The 25,075-nt window shown below is 27.0% G+C and overlaps 1 protein-coding gene across 1 annotated transcript in view; it reads left to right on the forward strand.

Moving 5' to 3' along the window:
- The window catches only part of LOC136071844 (protein O-GlcNAcase-like), a 54,076-nt gene that overhangs the window by 9,162 nt on the left and 19,839 nt on the right, over positions 1–25,075 (forward strand). Inside the window, exons 3-8 of the mRNA XM_065797325.1 lie at positions 4,397–4,494; positions 4,757–4,887; positions 5,164–5,335; positions 13,736–13,834; positions 19,452–19,922; positions 20,323–20,498. Coding sequence (XP_065653397.1) covers positions 4,397–4,494; positions 4,757–4,887; positions 5,164–5,335; positions 13,736–13,834; positions 19,452–19,922; positions 20,323–20,498 — 1,147 coding nt within the window. The remainder of the gene's footprint in view (positions 1–4,396; positions 4,495–4,756; positions 4,888–5,163; positions 5,336–13,735; positions 13,835–19,451; positions 19,923–20,322; positions 20,499–25,075) is intronic.

Below are 25,075 nucleotides of genomic sequence, written 5' to 3' on the forward strand. Positions count from 1 at the left end.
TATGCGATGCATTTATACTTACTGAGTTCTTGCCTATCCTGATTTTTCATTTCTACAGCTCAACAGACTCATCTCTTTCATTTAGACAACAATTTATCTCAGCTCACCTATACTCATTTCTTTCATTTCGATGATGGTTTATCTCAATTAGCCTAAGCTCGTATCTTTCATTTTAGCGACTGTTCAATTCATCTTGCCTAGCCTGGTTTCTTTCATTTCGACAAAGTCTAATGATTTCACTTATTAAGATATCAGAGATAACTAAGCATCAAAGGAGTAAAAATGATGCTTGATATAATAAAAGTTGAACTTTTATTTTAAGATTGAACTTCTAGTTTTCTTTCTTAGTTTTTCTAAAATAAAGTGTAAACAAATAAAACAGAGCATACTATAACTATCTACTTTGTTCTACCTCTACTCTTAGTTATATTTAAATTGCATGTTTTAAAATAAAATAGCAATGTGTAAAGATAACATGTTTCTATCAAGAACTTATACTAAAGTTATAAATAAATTGATATAATCTTTATGACTGAGTAATGTTATCTATTTAAGTTAGTTATTAATAATTATTGACAAAATATTATTAGTATTTAATCGAAAAAACAATAAAAAGTAATTTAAAAAATTTACATAATTTTTACAGATAAGAACTCATAAATAAGGCAAATTGAAAAATTTATAAGGCCTGTCTGCTCAGCACATGTAATCCTCCCATCAAATATCTCTTTCATAACTTTGAAACCCATTTAATGCAATAATAAGTAATAATAAATAAGTAAATACAAAACTAATAAAAGAAAAGTTCTATAAAAAATCATTTATTTGCTTTAATTAAGAAACTTGGAAATATTGAAACTTCTCGAACTATCTTAATTTTTTTTTTAATTTATTTAATTTTCTAAAGAAAAAAGGTCAATAATACAATGCAGAAAAATTAAAATGTGTGTATGTATGTATATATATATATGTAAAAATTTAAATTTTATTATAGAGAAAATATTCTCTATACAAAAAATCCTGAAAGTTTAATGAAAGTAATTAAAACTTCTGTTATAACACTTTGAATACTTACCTTTATAAAAAAAAACAAAAAACTTTTAAATGTTTAAATGGGGAGGAGCTATTATTAAAAAGGAAGCCTGTTTTTTAACAAAATTTATTTATCAACAAAAGCATAAATTGTTAACAAAAAAGAAGAGTATATATCTTTAAAACAATTTTTTTTTTTCAATTAAAAAAATACTAATTGTTAACAAAAAAGAACAGAGTATATTTATTTTCAACAAAATCTACTTAAATAGTAACTGTGTATAAATATTTAATGAAGTATATATCTTTTCAATAAAATTTACTTAAATTATAAGTATTAAAAAAAATCATAGGTATTAAAAAAACTATATATCTTTTCAACATTTCTTTTAAACACATTCTTTCAACAATATTTTTTCAACACATTTTATGAATACACTAACTATATACAGATTTAATTTATGTGCTTCATCATGACAGTACACCACTTTACTGGCGCGGACAACATTCTTGCTATCAACAAAGCCAAGTCACATTATAACAAAGTAAACCACTTGGCTAGCAAGATCAACAGTCTTGCTGTAAACTTAGCCGAGTTACAACAATTTGAAACCATGCAAATAACATAATAACCACTTACAAACTATAAACACATAACATAAATCATCACAAACATACTTTGTTGCATAGAATTACTTCATATATAAAGATATTAACACACTCACAAACCCATATAACCTTAATATATAAACATAATAACACATAAAAATAGTTAAATATATAAATTAAAAATATATATATAAATTAGAAACATTTACAAATACAACCTTTTTTTTGTTATATTTGTTCAATGACATACCTCGTAATAAATGTTTATCAACTTTAAAAACAAACGATCAAAACAACCTGGTTGATATAATAAAAGAAAAGAAATTTTCTGCAATTTATTGAAAAATAAGGTATTAAACAATCTTGTTCTTGAACATGCAACATAGAGTTGACCATGTGAGATGCACGGGTTTTGGAGTCATCATTGTCTTCTAATTTTTAAAAATAAAATTACAGATTAATATACTTTAAATACAATTGATAAAGGACTTGAATTGGGTTATTATTAAAATGCATGAATTAAGTAAATTACCTGACTTAAAAAGTTACTATACTAATTTAAAAATAACATAAGGTTTATCTTTTACTGCAGAAGTCATCAAATTAAAAAGTTTTCGATCTTATTACTAATTAAGCTGATAAAGCAAAGTTTTCAATCTTATTATTTGACCTCGTCACTTGGTCAAAAATATAAAGAAAAGTATTAAAAGTATGGTCAAAACATTGTGTCAAAGGCCACGAATAGGTAATAGCAGCAGTGTTAAGTTAAGTATTAATTTTAAGCAATTGTATTTCATTTTTATTCTCATCTATTTACAAAAAGGATTAATTACAGTAATATAACCATATTTAAACCTTGCCGTAACCATAACCCTGAGCCTGACCTTGATGCTGACCCAAACCAAACCCTCAGTCGATGTAGCAGCACTCTGCTGCGAGTCATGCTATTTGATAGTTGATGTATTTACTTTTTGTTCTCTATAAAAGTTGCTTACGGGCACAAAAAATTAATGAGTACACTAAAATGTCTCCGATAATGTTAATGTCCCCGTAAGTGTTCATTTTTTTTTCATTTAATCTGTCCCCGTAAGTGATACTATAGGTGTGTGTGTATATATATATATATATATATATATATATATATATATATATATATATATATATATATATATATATATATATATATATATATATATAACATGTGATTCCAAAAAATCTGGACAAATTAAATTCTAAAATATTTTTAGAAAGATGACTTATTTTTTAAGTTTTGAACGGTGTTTCAAAAAGAGCAATGTTCATAGAGTAATATTACAAAAAATTACAAATTTTCCATTCCTTGTCTGCAAACTGTATCAACATTTGTAAAACTCTCCTTACCAAGTCAATGTACGCGCTCAATGTCGACATGTTTAAAGCAGTAGTTGATACGATTCCTCAGTTGAATCAAATTTTTAGCTTCCCAACAATTAGCATATACTGCTCTCTTGATTTCATTCCAAAAATCTTCAATAGGTCGCAATTCTGGTATGTTTGCAATATTTTGACTTCTGGGCACATATTCGACATTTTTGGACCTCAAAAATTCTTGAACTTTTTTTGAGTAGTGAGATGAAGCAAGGTCAGGCCAAAAAACTATTTCATCATTTTTATGAACAGTCTCTATAAATGGGAGCAAGCATAATCTCAAACACTTGTCTATGTACACATTTTAATTGACAGCTTGACCGGAAGGTGCAACATAATGCTTTGACAATCCCTTTGGAGAAATTGCAACCGAAACCAATAATTTTTGTTCAAATTTTGATTTTCTTTTTAATTTAATATCATTTGGTGTCGTAGTAACATCTGATGAATAAAATCCACTGTTTCCTGAAATATTACAATTACTTAATCCAAAATATGATTCATCGTCAATGATCACTTGTTTTTTTTGAAAAATTTCAACTAATTTAGAGCACTTTGGACGAACAAGAGATTGTTGTTCAGGAGTTCTTTTTGGAGTCTTAATTTTTTTATGATAATGAATGATTGTCTTCTGCTTTGTTGTTTTGCATATGTATGATTGATTGACATTGAATTTTTTAGCATGAGAATGTTGACTGATTCCATGTTGATGGTCGATTTTTTTTTCCAATTGTTTGATCTTCTTTTTTGTCAACTTAACTGCTTTCCTACCGCTTCCAACTTGTCGTTCGGGTAATATGTTGTTGTCTTTTCGTTTTAGAATATTGTAGAGCGTAGATCTTGGAATACTTTCCATCATAAAATGTTTTACAATTGCGTTTTTGGAAAGTTCTGGGTTAATTTCAATAAACTCGTACACTCGCTTTCTTACGTCATCTTGTTTCGAAGTAACTTTTTTCATCATTTCAAATTTGTTGCTCAGTATAAAATTAATGAGTTTTGTAGAGAATTTAATTCTCTACAAAATGGCGTGCGAGCCAATGAAAATTGATAAATTTACGCAGAGAAAAAATTGGCGGGAAGTTTGTCCAGATTTTTTGGAATCACATGTTATATATATATATATATATATATATATATATATATATATATATATATAATGTGTAATTGCATATACTTGAAAAATTTATTTAAAATAATCACTAATCACAAGTAATCAATTAGAATCATTAATAAATAACCTTTCATTCTTTAAAAATATATAAAAATGTATTATAAGATAAAAATATTTACTCTTCAGTTTATATAAATTTAAAAAAAGGCATTTGTAACAAATTGTATTTTGCAGAATGAAAGTTTTGGGACTAAATACATACTTATATGGTCCAAAAGATGACATCAAGCATAGAAGAGAATGGAGAGTTAAATATACTGACGTTGAAAAAGGTTTTTTTTTAAAAATCTATTTTTTGATCCTATATATATATATATATATATATATATATATATATATATATATATATATATATATATATATATATATATATATATATATATATATATATATATATATATATATATATATATATATATATATACGTCCTTAGTCTCTTTGACTTGTAATATTTTATATTTCGTTTCAATCCATGTCTTTATTAATTTTTAAATTTTTAAATTGGAAGATTAATATCATATGTTTTCTTTATAGCAATGCTGCTGAGATTAATCCAAGAATCTAGAGCTAATTCTGTAGAGTTTGTATATTCTATATCTCCTGGATTAGATATAGTGTTTTCTAGTGATGTGGATGTACAATTATTACAAGAAAAGTTGACACAGGTTCAAAGTTATAATTTGTCCATGTTATTTTTACAATAAATGAAAAGTAATTTATAATAAAATGCAATAAATATAATATGCTATAAATATGTGTCTTCTTCAAATCTTTTTCTTACATTTTACAAATTCTTAAATTTTATGTAATTAATTTAGATTTTAGAATTGTTTTAGATGTTATTATTTTTAATTATTGTAATAAGTTGTTAATTTTTTCATAAACTTATAATTAATTTTTTTTGTATTAGATTTTTTTTTAGTCATGTGTTTTTAATATAGGTGCAATTGTTAGGATGCAGTTCCTTTGCAATACTGTTTGATGATATTGAACCTGAACTTTGCCTAACTGACAAAAGTGAATTTAGATCATTTGGTGAAGCTCAAATGGTTTTGATTAATAAAATTTACAATTTTCTTGGTGAAGTGAAAATTATGATGATGTGTCCTACAGGTTGTGTTTTTAACTTTTAAAATAACTACTTTTTTTTTACATTTTAAAAATGCTGAGTTTGAATTAAGCTGCAAATACTTAATAAAAATTAAGGTTTTTCCATTTTGAAAGGTATTCATGCATTTGTCTTTTTAAAAAATTTTTAAAACTCTTTCCTCAACATTGCAGTTTCCAGAAACCATTTTTTTAAACAAAGAAGTTTTAGTGCACTGCTTGATATTATTTTACAAAATGATTTGGTTTACAAATGATTTGATTTTAAAGCCATTGTTAGATATAGTGTAGAAATATTTTATTTTTCTTACTTTTTATATTCTTATGTTTTTACTTTTTATAAAATTTTTTTTTTGATTTCTCTATTGTTTAATTTACTCACTGTTTTTAATAAATAATTACTTTATAATGTTTTATAAGTTCTCATTTATTAATAATCATTAAGTTCTTTTTTTACGTACGTCTTCTAACTTTTACCATTGCACTTCTTACTGCTACCTTAATACTCAATCTTTTTTTGATTTTCTTTCTGATGGTTCTCGTGCTGATGTCCTGTGTCTTCATGATGAAAATTCTGTTTCCTTTATTATTTCCTAGATTTAAGCAGAAATTGTAGCTCTTCCTTCCTGTTTGTTTCTTGTTCTTTTCCTTCCTTTTTTCCTTGTTGTTCCTTCATTCCTTCTTGTTAGTTTCCTTGTTTCCTTGTTGTTCCTTCATTCCTTCTTGTTAGTTTCAAGCTTCACTCTACCCCATGGTTTTCTCCTACTTATTCTAAGTGTAAAAATTTTTTCATCTCTACCATGAGGACTCAAAATATCAATGCAAAAAGGTATCACTTTATGCTTAGGTCCGTTATTCTCAAATTAATAAATTTCATATTTTATCTCAGAAATTAGTTTTAAGAGGCTTTTAAAATATTTTTAACTGTCATTAATAAAAACAAGTTTAATGTTTTACTAGAATGTCTGAACCTGTAAAATGGGTCATAATAGGTCTGATTCACACCTTCCATATATTTTTTACTCGTTTTCAACAGGTTACAGAAAATGGTAGAAAATAATGATCTTAGCTTCATTAGAGACCTAATTTAATATTTCCTTTTGCGTTGCTTGAGCATTTTATGCATATAGCATAACAAAGTTGATACATATAAAAGTCAAACTAAATCTTTTGGCTCCTATAACATCAAAACTTTTGTTTCCATGTGTGTGTGTATTTTTTTAACAAAAAGCTTTAGAACTTTGAGTAGTTGTGGTGCAGTGGTAACGCACTTGCCTCAGAAGCAAAGGATCTGTGATTCAAACCCCACCTCTGGGCAAGTTTTGTAATATCAGTTAGGAAGGAGGTGTGAACTTCCTATTAAATGCTCTTCCACAGTGCTCTTGGATAAGACCGTAGGGACTTCTTGGGGCACCTAAAATAAAAAATAAAAAAAAACTTCGTTTTGGTTTATTACTTATCTTTATTCTATTTAATAATACGGCAGAAATTGAAAAAAAAAAGGTAAGTTAATATAGCGACCTACCTTACAGCTGTTAATGTATGCCAACCGTATATTTATTTCAGCATTCATCCGAGTCAAAAGGCCGGGTGAATAAAAAGAAGCAATTGGTTTTACTCAGTAATTACTCAGCTTTATGTGAATAAAAATTTTAAGGATTTTGATCAAGTTTATATTCATGTAAAGCTGAGCAATTACTCTGAAAATGCTGAGTAAAAGCAGTTCATTTTTTATTTATTCGCTCAGCCTATATTTTGCTAACATGGAAAATATTTAGCAAAAAGTATGCAAAAAATATATTGCCTTGCCTTCATCTTAATTTTGTATTAAAGTTATTAGTTTTAATCAAAATTTTCCTTTTTTTTTATGTATAGGTAATGGGCTGAAAAGGTTTGAAAATAGATATATCTCAAAAAATGTATATATAAAGTTGTGTTTACAAAAAACCTTTTAACAAATCCATAAAAACAGAAAGTCTTTAAAACAAATTTATTTCAAATATATAAATGATATATAGTTAAATATTTAGTAAAACAAAAAAAAAAAACATAAAAAAAACAACATAACATTTGACAATTTTTTTAGAAAACAATTAACGTTGAAGACAGCAAAGTTTATTAATAAATACACTTTTCAAAATCAGTTATAACAGCCATCATCTACAGGACTGAGGCCTAGCGCAGCTAGAAGCCTCAGTCCTGTAGATGATGGCTGTAGCCTCCTGTAGATGATGTCTACAGCCTATTATAGAAAAAACCAAATTATAATAATTGAAAATGTTTATTACTGATAGCGGCAATGATTTAATATGTTTTAAAAAATTACATAGCTTCGTAATAGTAGGAAATTATTATTTAAAAAAATATTGAAAACAATTATTTTATTATGAAAACATTTTGACAACAGGATTAATTTTGAAATCAATTTCTTTAATAAAAAACCAACTATAATATCTCATTCAAAGAGCAAAATTGTTAATAACACTAAAAAATAAAATTTAAGCAATTAGATTATAGTAAAATCAAATGTTATCTTGGCTTTTAATATATTTTAATATTTAAATTAAAATCAGTTAGGTAGATTAATAAAATTACCTACTATCATTTTTAACAATACACACTAACGGAAATGCAAGCCAAGCTGTCTATCAACACGAAACATTACAACAAAGTTTGTAATGTTTTATGTTGATAGAAAATTTGGCAATTTTTTGCTGACCTCAAACACTTTTAGGTCGGCATTGCCAAATACTGACCCTAATTCCGAAAGTTGTACATTTTATTTCTATATAATTATGAAAGACTAGACAACAGAACCTAGATATGCAACAATAACACCTCTGCCTTGCTATTCACCTGCTGTCACATTTCTGCTAAGTACACCACTTGGCTCGAAAGGGTAGCAATTTTGGTCAACACAGTTTTACTTTTTTTTTTTAATAAAATTTTAGTTATAAAAAATTGCCGTCTAGTAATAACCTAGCTCTACAGGCGCTGCAAGTCATAGCACTTGCTTTGTTAGTTTCACGACGTAGCCCTACACATGCATAATATATAATATTATGCTTGTGTAGGGCTAATTTTTTATTTTTATAATCCCCTATTTTTTATTGCTATAGCAGCAATAAAATATGTTTTTTTTTTAAATGCGGTGTTTAATAGTAAACCAATAATCGCCCAAAAATTAAGTATTTTTGTAAATAAAACATTTTTGTATAACAATTATTAAATCATTCAAAGATTATGTTATTTTTTTTCTAACTTTTAGAATTTTATATGGAGTTTTTGGAAAAATATTAGTTTACTCTTATAAAAAATCCAAATTTTTCTTATAAATTAGGTTAGATGGTTTTTGCAATTCAGCAAAAAAAAAAAAGAAAACCGTTTAAATAAATAAAAAGTACAATCTAAATATTAATTACTAAAGTCATATTTCATAACATACATTAAGTGATTGCTAACTATGAATTTTTGGAAATAAAAAATCTAAAGACTATAAAGAAATAAACATTAGAGAACATAACATTTGTGTAACATTTTTCACCTACCATACCTTGAATGGAATGTTTATCAGTTTTAAAACCAAACTATTAAATGTTCTAGTTCTTGATCATGCAAAATATAGTTGCCTATGAGAGAAACACAGCTTTTTTAGATAAACACTAACTCTATCAATATTTGACCTTCACTTTTATTAATTGTCTTTGAATAAGCCAATCTGACAGGAAACAGACAGTGTTTTAGAACAAAAAGTAAATTAGAATCTAATAGAGCCAACTGAATTCAAGAAACATAGACCCGTTTACCACCAAAAACACCTGTCAATACCTCTGCATCGATAGTTATTTTGAAGACAACAAACTTTCATTTGAGTGCCATTGCATAACCCAGCTTATAATCATTTGCAAAATGAAGTAAAATATGAACATGTGGCGAACCACGCTTTTGAAGTTCAATAACCTGAACATGAGTTACAACTTTCCCTAATACACATATTTACAAACCTGATAAACTAAAAAAATAAACTATATATGTATCAAAAAAAATATGTATACAAATATAAACATAGTCTAATATAAACAAAATCCAAAGATATAATTAAGTTAAAAAATAAATAGTAAAGTAAATTATTAGTTTACACACTGATTAAAATATCATTTAGAAGATTATTTAATTTCAGTTTAAATACTCGAGTAACTAAGTCAGGTCTATCATTTGCAGTCTGTCCTGGATATAGACTTTCAGTAATCTTGCGCCATTTGGGGTTGCAGGTAAAGGTAATAAAAAGATCTGGTTTACCATACTTTTTTTAATTATAGCCATAGCATCTTAAAAGTTTTCTTTTAAAGCTCTAGGATTTCCTACATATGTTGACGGCAAAACTTCAACACACCCTTGTCTAACATATTCATGTAAGGCATCATACTGCTCATTTCTCAGTTTGCTTTCATTATTTCTGATGAAAGCAAGATGTTGCCTGTAAATTTTGACACATGCGTTAACAGCAAACTGCTGAAATAGTTTCTTGCCATAAAATATTGAAAGTTTTGTCTTACTTAAAGTCTATAATTGTAAAACTGAGATAATGTAACATGATTTCGAACCATTGCTACATGTTCAGGGCTATGCAGCAATCGATTATGCCAACCAACATCACCTTGTGGAACAAAAAATGTATAAGCTATAGGATCTAAGTCGGCTGACATACTCTATTTAGTTTTTAGAGGATGACTTCTTGGGTAAATAACAGCCTCCCTGGTAATAGGTGCAGTACCATCTTCACCAATGAATACAACTACAACTTCATTATGTGAAGACGAATTATAACAACGTCTATCCTGCCCTTTAAGTAAAGACATTTTTACAACTGAGACTGAGCGACCTTCTTTAGCTGCTTAATGAATTTCTTCATCTTCTACTTCAGCCATGATTTTAAAGCAAGAGCAAATGGATTCACACACAATTGGGTTCATTTCAATTTCACTATTATCATGAAGCATTTTACCAGTAGTATTACTACTGTTTATAACAAATAAATCAAAAAAATCTTGTGATTTTTTTTTAATAAAATTTCTACTCTAAAGTGAAGAAAAGATAAAGTTAAGTAACTTTAATAAACTACCGTTATTTAAAAAAAATGAAAAAAATAAAACTAAATTAAATCATGAGAGACTAGATAAAATTAAATATATACTTTTCTTAAGTTAAAAAACAACAATATTTTTTTAACATACTCTTAGGTGCTTAATAAATGAGAGAAGGCATTTATTAATTTTGGAATTATTTGGTATTATTTTTTACCTACCTCTACTATTTAAATCATTAGTTAAAAATCAAATTACTAAATAAAAATTAAACAAATTTTATAAAAGTTTTCAAGATTATTTTGAAACAATTATATTTTAATTTAAGATTTATTGAAATCTATATCTTTTTATAACTTTATTTAAAAATTAATATGATTTAAACAGTAAATATAAACTAATAATAAAATGAACTTAGATTTTGATCACAAATATAAAACAATGTTTAATAACATTAATTATTTTTAATTTAACAAAGAATGCAGACTACAATGCATAATAGTGTTGAGTTGAAGCAATGTCAGCCAGTGTATTTTAACCTAAAGTAATAAAAAAGATAAAACAGTTTAGAGCAAATTTAACAATTTATTATCATTATATATATATATATATATATATATATATATATATATATATATATATAATAATGATATATATATATATATATATATATATATATATATATATATGTATATATATATATATTATTATTATATATATATATAGCATTATTATTATTATTATTATTATTATATATATATATATATATATATATATATATATTCAAATACCTTTAAAAAGACTTTAAACAAAGAAACATGGATAAGTATAATCTTTTCATTTATCAACTTCCAGCGAAGTCACCGACAACAACTATATTAGCTGATGGATAATGAGAGAGGGCTTGGTCAATATAATCAGAAATAACATTAAAAAGAGTGCAGTCTTGAGATGAAGGAGAGCGATATAGAACAAATAGAAAGGCAATAGAGTGAAACGGTGCTAAACGAAAGCACATGAAAGAATAGTCTGTGGATTCAAACCTAGTTTCACGACAAATGGGTGATTTCTTACAAATGTAAATGCCCAAGCCAAGCATGTGACTATTGGAGTCTTTACGAATTAAAGGAAGATAACCATCAACACTAAGATCGCAAAATGAGTCAGCTGAACTCAAATTAGTCTCACAAAGAGCAAGTAGGTCTGGTGAACTTTGCAAGATATAAGACTCAACAGAAGAAAAGTTACATCAAAGACCACGAATATTAGTGAATGATAGGTTTAAAGAACTTGGTGATGATGGTGGTTTTTTGTGTTTTATAGTTTTTGGTACTTTATTCATTTTAAAATTAGATTGAAGAACTTGACTCAAAGCGTAGACAGTACTCAGTACACTGTTTAATAGCCCAAGCAATTGCCTCATTACTATTAATAAACCCTAAGCCGTAACAAAGGGCTCCAAATATGGCCTTGACAATGCACACCAAAAGTACAAACAGGGACACCATCCATGCACAACATGGCACTGTTAATACTTTGATATTAGTTAGCTGTTGATGGAATCAGTCTCTCTGAGAGCTACCACAGCGTTCGGGAAACCTGACTACCAGCTGGCCTCAGAACCATAAAACTGAGTTTTAGAGCTGTACCCTCATTAGGAGATAATAGAATGAGTTGCCTAGTCATAAAAACAGAGACAAGCAAAACCCATGCATTGAGTCAAGAAGATCCAGCATTCAACATCCTAAACTGGAAACAATATATTAAAATACATCTGCACCAGCTTAATAGATGAGGAAGGGGTGCAAGGCTGATCAACAGATAGAATCTGTTTACCCCTCAAGTCTTTGCCTAGGAGGCCTTCTACAAGATAGTAGCCGGATGCATTTAACATCTGCCCAAGATGAGTATTTTTATCGAGACACCATCTCTAGCCTTTACTCAACCAAGAGCCTCAAGGCATAGGGTGTTTTAAGTTGGAGTTGGCATCTCCTAGCCTTTGCCTAAAAAGGCATATCCTACAAGGCAGCAGGACATGAAACAGATTGTACTGGGTTACATGTTACCAGTAGCAGGATAACCTGAACTGAAATAGTTTCCAAAATAACAACAATGCAACAAAAAACTGAATAATCTATAAACCTGATAAACTAAAAAATTAAACTATGTATGTATCAAAATATATATGTATACAAATATAAACATAGTCAAATATAAATAAAATTTTAATCAAAATGTATTAAATTTAAAACAATGTTTAAGATCATGATTCATTTAAAGAAGCTAAGCTATATAATTTAGTTAAAAAATAAATAGTAAAGTAATATATTAGTTTTAAGTTTTAAATTTGATGTCAATAAACTGCATCTTGTCAATAAAATAAGAGAACAAATTGTAATCGTTATAACTAAGTGCATTTAATTAGACTTATCATCTATAGCCAAATACATGTTAGAAGATTCTATTTTAGCCAATACATTTGTTACAACAATTGTAACTAAGCGCATTAAACAGTAGCTATGCACATTAAACATTAACTGGAGTATTAATATTTAGATTTCTGATAAATGGTCTAACATTCCATCTCTCATTCATGGGTCTGATCTAATAACCTCTACTAAGGTTAAGGCAGCACTATTTGCAAAGCACTTTTTCTTTAATTCATCTCTTGAATATAATGACCATTAAAAAGGCTAACTGATTGCTCGACATCCAAATCCTGTTTTGTTGTCAAAGTTATTTCTTACTCTTCTACATCTTGTGGTTCAGACAATTTTCCTGTCTTACAAAAAAAATTAGTCTTAATCAATCGTACTCTTATTAGCAAAATTTTTGAATCTTTAGTTATAAAAGTTCTAATATCTTATATTGAGTTTAAAAACTTATTCTCTATACTCGATCCTCTCATGCATTAGATGGAAACAGCGATTAGTTAGCAATAATTTCATTATTTATTATATTTAAGATTATTATAATAAAATTATCATAATGGTTTAGTATTGAAAATGATATAAATGTGGTATAATCATAATTAATCGCTTCTTTTGAAAACTTTATGTACAGAATTTGAAGCCTTTTTTACAGAAAACCTTAGGTACAGAAAACCTTAGCTACAGAAAACCTTAGCTACAGAACTTGAAGCCTTTTTTCTTCAAGCCTTTTTTTTTCAATTTTAAAATCTTAAGGTTAAGAGTGAATTATAAATACAATAATAAAAAAGCTGTTGTAACCTCTGTAGTTTTTATAAGATATAAAAAATAAAAATGATGGCAATAAAGATTAATTATTTATTAGTAATTCGTGTTTTTTAAATTTAAAACAGAATACTGTGACAGCCGTGCAAAACCAAACATTGAAACTTCAGAATATTTAAAGACACTTGGTGATGGTTTACATAAAGACATACACATATTATGGACAGGTGCTTTCTTTTTATTATTCATTTTTTATTTTATTCATTTGGTTTTATTGCTATTTTATTGTGTTCCTCTATTTTTAAACTTTATGATGCCACCATTTTTGTTCAAGTTCTTAAATTAATATTTTTTTAAATTGAATTAAAATAGTTTTTTTTATTATTTATCATTATTGTATTATCATTATTATCATTACTATAATTCTATTTTTTCAGAGTGATTAATTTAGTGATTAATGAGTCATTAGATTAATTGTTAATTTTATGTACCACTTGATTAATAATCATAAAAATATACTTGATATTTTTGCGTGTATTTTCATTTGTCTAGATTCATTTTTATAATTATTGAGTTATTTTGCCGTAACTTTGATTATTCCAATTAATAATTTGTTTTTTCTAAATCAAAAGACCTTAAACTATGTTATCAGTGTTTAACATTTACATCATAAATGTTTAACACTTGTCATTAGTGTTTAACACTTACATCATCAGTGTTTAACACTTGTCATCAGTGTTTAACACTAATATTTTTTTTTGGCAATATGTTTGCATAAACAATAAACAAAAATGAACACAAACAGAACCTTATAACTAACTATTTTGAAATAACACAAAAATTAGTTTGTTTTTTTTTAAATAGATTTTTTCAAACCAAATGCTTTTAACAAGGTTGCAAGTAACATAATATAGTTACAAATTTTTAATTTATACTATTTAATTTTGGAGTTATTTTTATTTAAGACTAAAAAAACTGAAGAAAGAGTAAAGTAAATAGGTAAAGAACAATAAAATGGTTTTTTCGAGAAAGTTCTTTGATCCTTTCAATTTTTCAATTGCTTTTGAATTCAAGGGCAAAGGTATCCACTGCCACGCAGTACAACATCAAAGAGATCGGATCTCCTTGTCTAACTACTCTTTTTATTTTATAGGTTTAGTCAGGTACCTGTTGTTTGTTATTGATTGGGTATTTTTCATAGTTTGTTTAGTTGCATTTACAAAATTGCTTCCAAAATTAAGTTTTTCTAAAACTCTTCGCCATTTTGACGAAAGCTTTTTCCTGGTTTAGAGATGTCAAAAAGCATTAAAATTCAAGGGAACAGTCACAATAAGAGAATGCTGAATGACAAGTCACAAAGTATTAGAACCAACTTAGGTTTTTGAGAAATGCAGAACCAACATAGGTTTTTGAGAAATGCAGGACCAAGGATGATGCCTTGTATTTACTGAATCAGAGTTTACTGGAAATGAAGGAGAGTTGTACAGTACAACTTTAATAAAATTAAATTAAAAAGTTAAAAAGATTCAATAATTTAAAATGATTCAATAATTTAAGAAATTTAAGAAAACTTCCTATTGAATTCAAACTGAGTTTGAGCTGGTTTTGAACTTGCTTGCACTAAGTCAAGGTCTTTATTGTTTTAGTTAAACTATTTGCACATTTTTTACTTAAAAATTGCTTAACTTATATTTAAATCTTTAATGAGTATGCACAGTACTTAAAACTTATTAACATTAGGATATTTAATTTTTTACTATTTATCAATGATTCACTTGACATCATTGTAAGAAAATAATTTTTTTGAAAATGGATATAAGTTTAGATCACTAAATCTTGGCTGACTTCTTTAACTACTGATGTAACTTAGTTAGTGCTTCATCAAGATCATTTAATTCTTGACACGCAGATAAGATTCTTTGGTCCCTCGGTGGTAAATATATAGACATATCATTTTGGTGACCTGCTTGCATAATTTATATAATTTATCATAACTTTTTCAACGTGCATATTTTAAGGCTATATTTTATTTTATACTATATATTTGAAATAAAGAAACCTGAAATCAGGCGATGAACAAATAGCTGGTATCTTTTTTTTCATCTAAAAGAAGGCAACAACAGAAATGATGAATAAATCTACAGAAATGATGAAAAAAAATTGCTATTAATATATATTTCATATTGAGGTCATTTGATTTGGGTTACATTTCTACAACAACATGATCCAGATTTCTTTATTTCCTGATACGGAAAACTCTTTAAGCTTGCTATATATGACCTTAAAAAAATGTTGGAAAATAATAAAGCTATTTTTTTCTCAGAGCACTCAGGCGAATGTCTAATATAGTAATAATGTCTATAACAATCAGATCCTATATACTTATAGGATCTGATGATAAATAAAAAAAAAAAATATAAACCACGCAAAAAACAGGGTTTCTACAGAGCCTGTTTTCCTATTTTTTTCCTGTTTTTTCCATTTTGGCCTGTTTTCTTGTTTTTTCCTATTTTTAAGGCAATAGCCTGTTTTTTTTTAAAAGTCTGATGATGTTTGTATATAAAATGATATATTTTATGGATTTAGGAGGCAATCAAGATAAAATGTTTTTCAAACAAAGTTTACTAATTTTGTTTTGGGTATAATGTCAGTTCTTACTTAACATAGTTTTAACATCTGTGTTTTTGAAATAGAATATTAAACCATGTAAATGCTATAAATTAAATTTTTGAATAACTTTTGTTAATTTTGTTATGTTAAACATGAATAGTTAAATTAAAGTCATAATTATCAAAATTTATTTTATTTTTAAATGAAGTTTTCACTTGTGTGACTGGATTCATAAATTAAATTAAATTATTTTGAAGAGCAATTTTTCTTGATACGTTGTTAACCTGTTTAGCTGATCAGGGGGTTTTATGTGACAACTAGAAAGATTACCATCCTAACCTCATACTGCAATTTTATTTTAGGGTTTAAGTAGTTTTAAAGTTTAGATGGTTTAGGTTTTTAAATCAGAGTTAAGGAGCCTCTCCTTCCCCATATGAAACCAGTTTTACAGAATTCTAATGGGAAAGCCCTTTCCAATATAAAAGTTTCGACTGCAATGATTAAACTTTACAATGATTTTTTAGACTCTGTTATACTGATGTAAACCTTTAGGCAGCCAGGAGTGTAATTTATTAGTTTTATTTTTTAGTTAAAATAATTAATTTTTTTGAAGTAAATATTTCCGTATGGGAAAGACTAAATACCAATTATCCTGTGAAAAGAGCTATCTATGGAAAAACGCTTCAAATAAGTCTTTTAACTAGGGCTTCTGTAGATTTTGTTCTATGGACATAAACATTTCAGCTGGTGTAACCCAGATTAATCTACATTTGAAGTCGAAGAAACATGAAGAAAGTGCAAAATCAGCTAGATCACAGTCTAAATTTATAACAAATTCAGATGGTTTAGCTCTGAAGCTACCTACAAAAAGCATAATATTAAGTACCGAAGACCAAGTAGTTACGGCTGAAATTGTTTGCTTTTTAGATATAATTGATTAAACTGTGCATTTTCTGCAGCTGATTGTGACAATACTAAATATAAGTGTATGTTTTCGGATTCTAAAATTGCTAAAGCATATCAACAAAAATCTGATAAACTTAAATATATGATTCAGTTTGGCATTGCCTCTTATATTAAAAAAGTTATTTGGAATGAGTTGAAATGTTTGCCATTCACATTTCAATTTGATGAAACAACTACATCACAGGCAAAAAAACAATTTGATGCATATGCCATGTACTATTCTAATCACTTTCGGCAAATAATAACATCGTACCTGGGGACATTGTTTGTCGTAAGGTGTACTGCGGAAGAACCTTCTTGGTCATTTTAATAAGCTGTTAAAGAAAATTCAGCTGCAACCAGAGTCAATTCTCTTCATTAGTATGGGCGTTCCCAATGCAAATAAATTTGTCTTAAAAAAATTAGAAAAAAATTTTGAAAAAAAAGAATTCATTATAAATGTTGGGTCATGTCCGCTCCATACAGTTTCCAATTCTTTTTTGGAAGGTTTGAAATCGTTGATTTCTGAGGATATTGATTTGGACCAATTAGCAATTGGTTTGCACAGCATTTTTAAATTTTCTGCAAAAAGAATTGAGTATGTTGAGCAAAGTACTTTCACCTCGCCAATTTGGCATTAACAGTTTTACTTTTTCCACATGAAAATACAGATTCAGAAAGAGGATTTTCTATCAACAAAAGATTACTCTAGGTATATTTACAAAAATAATTGTTTTGTGTTGTCCAAATGATAAAAAAAGGATTTGTATGAAAGTTTGGTTAAAATGCTAGTTACCATTAGTTATCGTAGTTTTTGTTATTTATTTCTGTTTAGAAACAACATCTGTGAAGATACCCTTGAGTCAATTCGAATCATTAAAGACTTCATTATTCAAAGTGGTGGTTCAGAAGCTATTAAAGTAACTCCAGCAATGGTTGATGGATACAAAAGTTCTCGTTCAGCCTATGAAAAATACTTGGTTGAGAAAAGGAAAAATGAAGTAGACCTTCAAGAAAAAAAAGACAGGGAGGTTATTTTTTTAAGTGATTTTTTTAGGTAAAGCGCAATGATAGAAAGTTGAAGCTTGAAGATATTGAGCACTCCATAAAACAGCTAAAAATACAAATAGATTCTGCCAAAAAAATGTTGAACAAGGGAAACAAACTATTAAAAGTTTGTGTTGCAAAAATGTCAAGGATTGTATTCCTAGAAGGCCAGCAAAAAGTAGAGTTGGGACAGAAACTTAAATGAAAACTAAGTGCAGAGTTGGATATGGAAATAATGAAAGGCTGTTCACAATTGAAAAATTTTTAAAAATAGAAAAAATATTCTTGTTTTTAATTCTTTCTTAAAAAAATTTGAAATAAAAGTTTAAGATAACAAAGTTTACAAGTATAAATTATAAATAAATAAAACAGTAGATAATTATTAAATATAAAAATAAGATTCTTAAATTACAATTAACTTTAAGTTATAATATAAGTATTAAGATAAGTTAACCCCAAATATTATAAGTATAAAGTAAACTCCAGGTTAAATAGCATATACGCATCTTGTGATGTGTTTATGCTCTATTAAATTTTATTTTTTGTTTTTTGAAATTTGATATCATCAGTCATACACAAAGCATCATATTTGTTTCAGGGCTAGTTTATACTATATATATATATATATATATATATATATATATATATATATATATATATATATATATATATATATATATATATATATATATATATATATCCTTATCTTGTAGTCGAAAGAGACTTTTATGGTAAAAAAAAGTCTCTTTTAACAACAATTTTGCGACTTTGACTATTAAGCTACATTTTATTGTCATCGAAAAGTTAAAACAATTAAATTAATGAGAAAGTACATTAAGTTCTATCGTTTTCTAAAAACCGCAATAATAACGACTAGAAAGATTTTTTAGTTTTTGTTTAGTGTTTTTTTGTTTTTTGATAGTGTTTTTGTTTTTATTTTATTAAAATATACTTTTAAAACATGCGCAGATTGTTGGTACATCGACTATCTTATAGCCTGTTGCTACAACAGAGTGCTGCTACATTGACTATCTTATAGCCTGCTATAATAAAAATAAATTTAGAATAATAATAAGGAAAAGATTTTTGAAAAGATGAAAAAATTAACAAAAGTAAATGTAAAAATAAAAAAAAAAAAAATTTATTTTAGTTGTGCTAATTTATGTTAATTGTGTTAATTTATGTTAATTGTGTTAATTTATGTTAATTGATTGTAGTTTATTTTTTATTATAAAACCTTAGGTGAAAAAGTAGTATCTCATACAATTACTGATCAGTCTGTAAAGACACTAACAAGTGTACTCAAGCGTAAGCCTGTTATTTGGGATAACATTCACGCAAATGACTACGATCAACGAAGATTATTTTTGGGACCATACAAAGGGAGATCTTCTAAGCTCTATCAATCTGTGTCTGGAATTCTTACAAATCCAAACTGTGAATATGAATGCAACTTTATTGCTTTCCATTCACTTAGTGGATGGATAAAATATTGTGTTTCAAAATCTAAAGATGAAATTCAAGAAGCTTTTGAATATGATAGCAAATTAGCTCTTGAGGAGGGTATAAAAAAATGGATGGAACTGTTTAATTTGAAGCGTGACATATTTTATGGTGAAAAGTTTAGCAACAAGATGCTATTAAATGAAATTAATTCATTTGTGTCAAGCGAAGAAAATGGTGAATCTAAGACTATTCCAGAAAATGAAAACGGTATGTTTCAAATTTAGTTATTTTATATAAATATTTATGTAGCAACTAATGTTTGTAATTTCTGTAGTAATTTTTTTTTCACATTTTATGTTTATCGTACACTTTCCAAGTTAAAATGTAAGCTTTAATAATTGAAATATCAAATTTTTTTTGTAAAATTATATTTTATGTTACAACAACAACAAGTACAACTTTTACTACTATTATTATATCTACTATTATTATTATTTATTACTATTATTACAATAATTAACAATACTTGCTCTAAATAATTATTCATTGTTAGCTATTATTATTATCATTATTACAATTGTTAAACATATTTTGTCTTTTTTTTAAACCAAAAGGTAAAAAAGAAAAAGGGTTAAATTTTTTATCAAAAAATCAGCTATTTTTTTAGACAGCTCTCCACATAAAAAGATTAAACCTTCACTGATTGGATTTTCTGATGTTTTTTTGTTATGTCATTTGTTCTACCTTCCATATGAGCACGGTGATAGCGGTCAAAAAATGTTAGATGATTTTAGGTGGTTGAAAGAAAATGCTGTAGATGTACATGCTATTGATCAATACAAGGTTCTTGTTTTACTTTTATATATGATATAATGATTATATATATATATATATATATATATATATATATATATATATATATATATATATATATATATATATATATATATATATATATATATATATATATATATATATATATGAGTAAAAGTTCCAGGTAACAAATAAAAAACTATTCAAACTAAGATGAGTAAAATATATTTATTAGTTAAATTTTGACAAATATTTTAAAATTTTTCTCTAACACAGAAGGCCTTTCATATAAAATCTTCAGTTGTGTATATGTGTATATATACACAGCTGGAGATTTTATATGAAAGGCCTTCTGTGTTAGAGAAAAATTTTAAAATATTTGTCAAAATTTAACTAATAAATATATTTTACTCATCTTAGTTTGAATAGTTTTTTATTTGTTACCTGGAACTTTTACTCATATATATATATATATATATATATATATATATATATATATATATATATATATATATATATATATATATATATATATATATATATATATATATATATATATATATATATATATATATATATATATGTATATATATATATGTATATATATATATATGTATATATATATATGTATATATATATATGTATATATATATATATATATATATATATATATATATATATATATATATATATATATATATATATATATATATATATATATATATATATGTATATTAGGGTATATCATAATTGCATTTTTTTCGTTCAAATTAGTTTGGATAGCAAAATAATGTTGCTCTAACATCTAAACATCATTAAAATTAAAATTATTTTTTCCTTCTTTTGCCGCCGTCTAATTAAAAATAAGCCATTTTTGATATTACAATATATGATATATAGATGTTTCTGCTTCACAAAAAAATGCAATAATTTTGTTATTTTCTGCTCAAACCTTTACGGTTGCTTTAAAACTCAAAATTCTATGCAGTAGCACAATTATGTTAGCACTAGAATAACATTTCTCATGAGCAATACAAATTTTTTTAAATGCCGTTTTATATGCACTTTTTATTGTACTTATTTAAAGAAGTTCTATAAAAAAAAAAAAAGTTTATTGATCAATTATTCCTACATATTCCAATTATTTTTTGAAGCAGTGTGGAATATACTCTCTAGATAAAAGTTCTGCTCTAATGTATCCGTCTCTTCTCATTTCTCCAGATACAGATGCGGCTGCTTTTGGAACCAATTGAATATGTCTTTCTACATTTTGAGAATGGCATGGAAAATCATCTAAAGTCAATTTTTGCACATTTTGTATTGCATTTTCAATGAAATCATCACTTAATTCTTTTAACATAGGTGGTGGATTCCTTGGGTGTTCCTCCCAATTTTTAAGACTATAGTAATCAACTGCATCAAAGTTTAGAGGAGGAATTTTGAATTTTCTTACTTTTGTAGAATTTGAAACTGTGCATCGCTCTCATTTAACTCTTCTAGCTGCTAATTCTCTTATTTCTTTTCGTTCATCCATCAACATTGATATCAAAATATTTTCTGGGCGACCATAATATGCATTTCTTTGAATGCATTTATCAACTATAAGTTGATCACTTTCAGAAAGGAAGCGAGAGAATTGAATTAAGCGCCACAAGTGTTTTGCCCCCATGTAACATTGAGGCTCCAGTCTTATAAAGAACTACATCGGTGCATAAACTCGAAGAATGTAATCAGTAAGTATTATAAGCTCAGTAGACGGAGGAGTGTTTGCAACATACAAACGAAGAATTTGATTTGCTGTTGTCAGCATCAAGAATGAACAATGGGCCAGGCTTTCTATTTTTAAGGCTTTCTTTCACCTCACCTATTTCTATTGCCTAACACATGTTATAAAGATACTGTTGATCTTTGCTAATATTATTTGTCACAATCTCATGTAGAACATTCAGTAAGTTATTCTGTCTGACATTAAATTTGACAACTTGCAACTTGTGACAATTTGCAAGTGCTTTCCCAATGTTGCTACTAAATGCAGTAGGTCGTGAAGTGGTACCATCTAAATGCAATACTAAATTTCTCAATTGTAGTTCATTAAAATGGAACATACACACTAATCATTGAACTGGATATCCCAAATGCAGTTCTAGCAATCTAATTACACCATTGTTCACATCAGTATTTACGTTAGCTCCATCAGAGCCAATAGCTAACACATTATCAAGTGATATTTTGTTTTCATCAAAAAAATCTATAATAGCGTTCTTGATATTTGTTGATGATGCACTTGATGGAGAAATATGACCAAAAAAAATTGAATGAGATTCTTTAATCAATGTGATATGTTCCTCAGTAATTATGTCTATACTGCTAGTTGTTAATGCACAAAGAGTTTTATCTTTTCTCCCATCAAAGAAAATTGAATTTGGGACTACTGAACACATAGCTAACTTTGCTTTGCATGATAATGTAGTTCTAATCAATTGTCTTTGACGCCTTTACTTGGTTTGGTCTATGATAGCTTTTCTGTCATGTTTTTTTATAATTTTGTAATCTGAAAGTGTGGCAGTAGCAATTGCAGCTCCAGCAACACCAGATAACCATATCTGTCCCATTCTCTGGCAACTGTTGGAAACTTTATCATATTTCTGTCAGATTCACTAGCTAACTCACAGAAATCTGACAAATGATTATCATCAACATTGCTCTGAGTGTCATTTATAAACTCTTCCTCACCAGAATTAATTTCTGCATCTATATCAGAAATGATATTAACTGACGCTTCCAGACTGCTTTTACTAGATGAAAAAAAATCATTGTATTTATGTCTCTTTCTGCTTCTTTCAGATGCTTTGGTTAATATAAAAAATTTTTCCTTATCTAAAGGATCAATAACCATATTTCTTTTATTTCTTTGATCCATTAAAAATTCATGCTCAAGTACTGGCCCTTTTGATATTCTTGGGCATGTGCAATTACTTAAGTTAAGACAATGACATGCTGCAATGTCAATCAAAACTAAACTTTCCATCTTAGCAATTGATACTGCTAAAGTCTTTGATTCACCTTTTCTTTTAAGAATCATTCTCAAATTATTGTGCAAATATTCTACTTTCTGCTGCACTCTTTGCATTGTAACAGTTGGAATACCAGATTTCAACCAAATGTTCATAACATTTTCAGAAACTCTAGAAATTGTTGTGCTTGACTTTGTAGTCCTAGGAAGTTGTAATTTAACAAAAGAATAGTGCTTCATGACTTCCTTAACAGTTGGAAGTTTGAGAGTAGTAAGTTCACATTCGATGTTATAAACAGGACAAGTCAGCTGTGCTCTTGTAACAGCCATAGTTTGCCACAGAAATCAAAATATTTTTAATTTTTTTAATATAAACTTAGTTTTATTCAATTTGCAAAACAAAATTCTTATTATAGTATCAATAAATCATATACAAAATTCCATTTATTTGATATATATGTGGATATTGGTAATCTATATAATATTTAAAATACAACAATCTTTACATACTAATAGTATACTAATCTTTATAAACGCATAAATAGAAAATTTTTCTACAGTTTTTTTTTTAATTGAATAAAAAAAGTGTTAGTTAGAATCACTACAATTTATATAGTAATAAATAGTAGATTACTGAGTAATTTAAAACAATAAGAAAAGCCTAAAAATGCCCAAAATAAATAAAAAATAATAATTTAAAAAAATGCTAGTTATCACTGAATAAATGATTAGTTTATAAATAAATACTGGTTTTTAAATCTAGGCATAGTTTTATTTCGGAAAACATTGAAAAAATTATGATCAAATACCAATATCTAAATACCAATAAAAAGCCTGAAAATGCACAATATAAGTCCACCAACGGAAAAAGAAAGCCAAAAAAAACTTGATTACTATTCTATTTTTGTTATATCATCTAATGGTAACAATTTATCACAATTTACAGGGTGATTTAATTAAAAGTATAAACTTTAAATTAACATAATTGATTTTTTGATTGCAAATACATTACATGCGATAGTACATTTTAAAGCTCATTAAAAAGGAAATTTAATGTTAATAATTTCAAAAAAATTAAAATAACAGCATAGCCATGAGATACGATATTCAAAAACGCATATTTTTAACAAAAAAATTGGTCGAGTTGAAGAGCGTAAGTCTGGTTCAGAGAGCTTATAGAAGTAAATTTAAGAACAGACCATGTCCAACGGCAACAGCTATCACAAAATTATCTAAAAAATTTGATACAACCGGAACAATACTTGATTTGCCACCAAAACCGAGGAATGAGCGAGACATTCGAATTAATGCCAGAAATAAGCTGAAAGTACTCTTCTTCGAAGATCCTACATTGTCGATCAGAAAAGCCTCAGCTGATGTTGAAATTTCATACAGCCTTTCCCGTGATATTCTTCTCAAAGATTTACAACTCAAACCATATAAATACCAGAGTGCTCATCAACTATTGCCACTTGATTATGAAAAAAGGGTCATTTTTGCTCAATGGTGGCTGGACTTCGAAAAGGATGTTCACAAATTGTTGATCACTACAGATCAGGCCTATTTTTACGTTACTGAGTCGATCGACAAGCAA

The sequence above is a fragment of the Hydra vulgaris genome, chromosome 05 (genome assembly GCF_038396675.1).
Source record: "Hydra vulgaris chromosome 05, alternate assembly HydraT2T_AEP".
Classification (NCBI taxonomy): Eukaryota; Metazoa; Cnidaria; class Hydrozoa; order Anthoathecata; family Hydridae; genus Hydra; species Hydra vulgaris.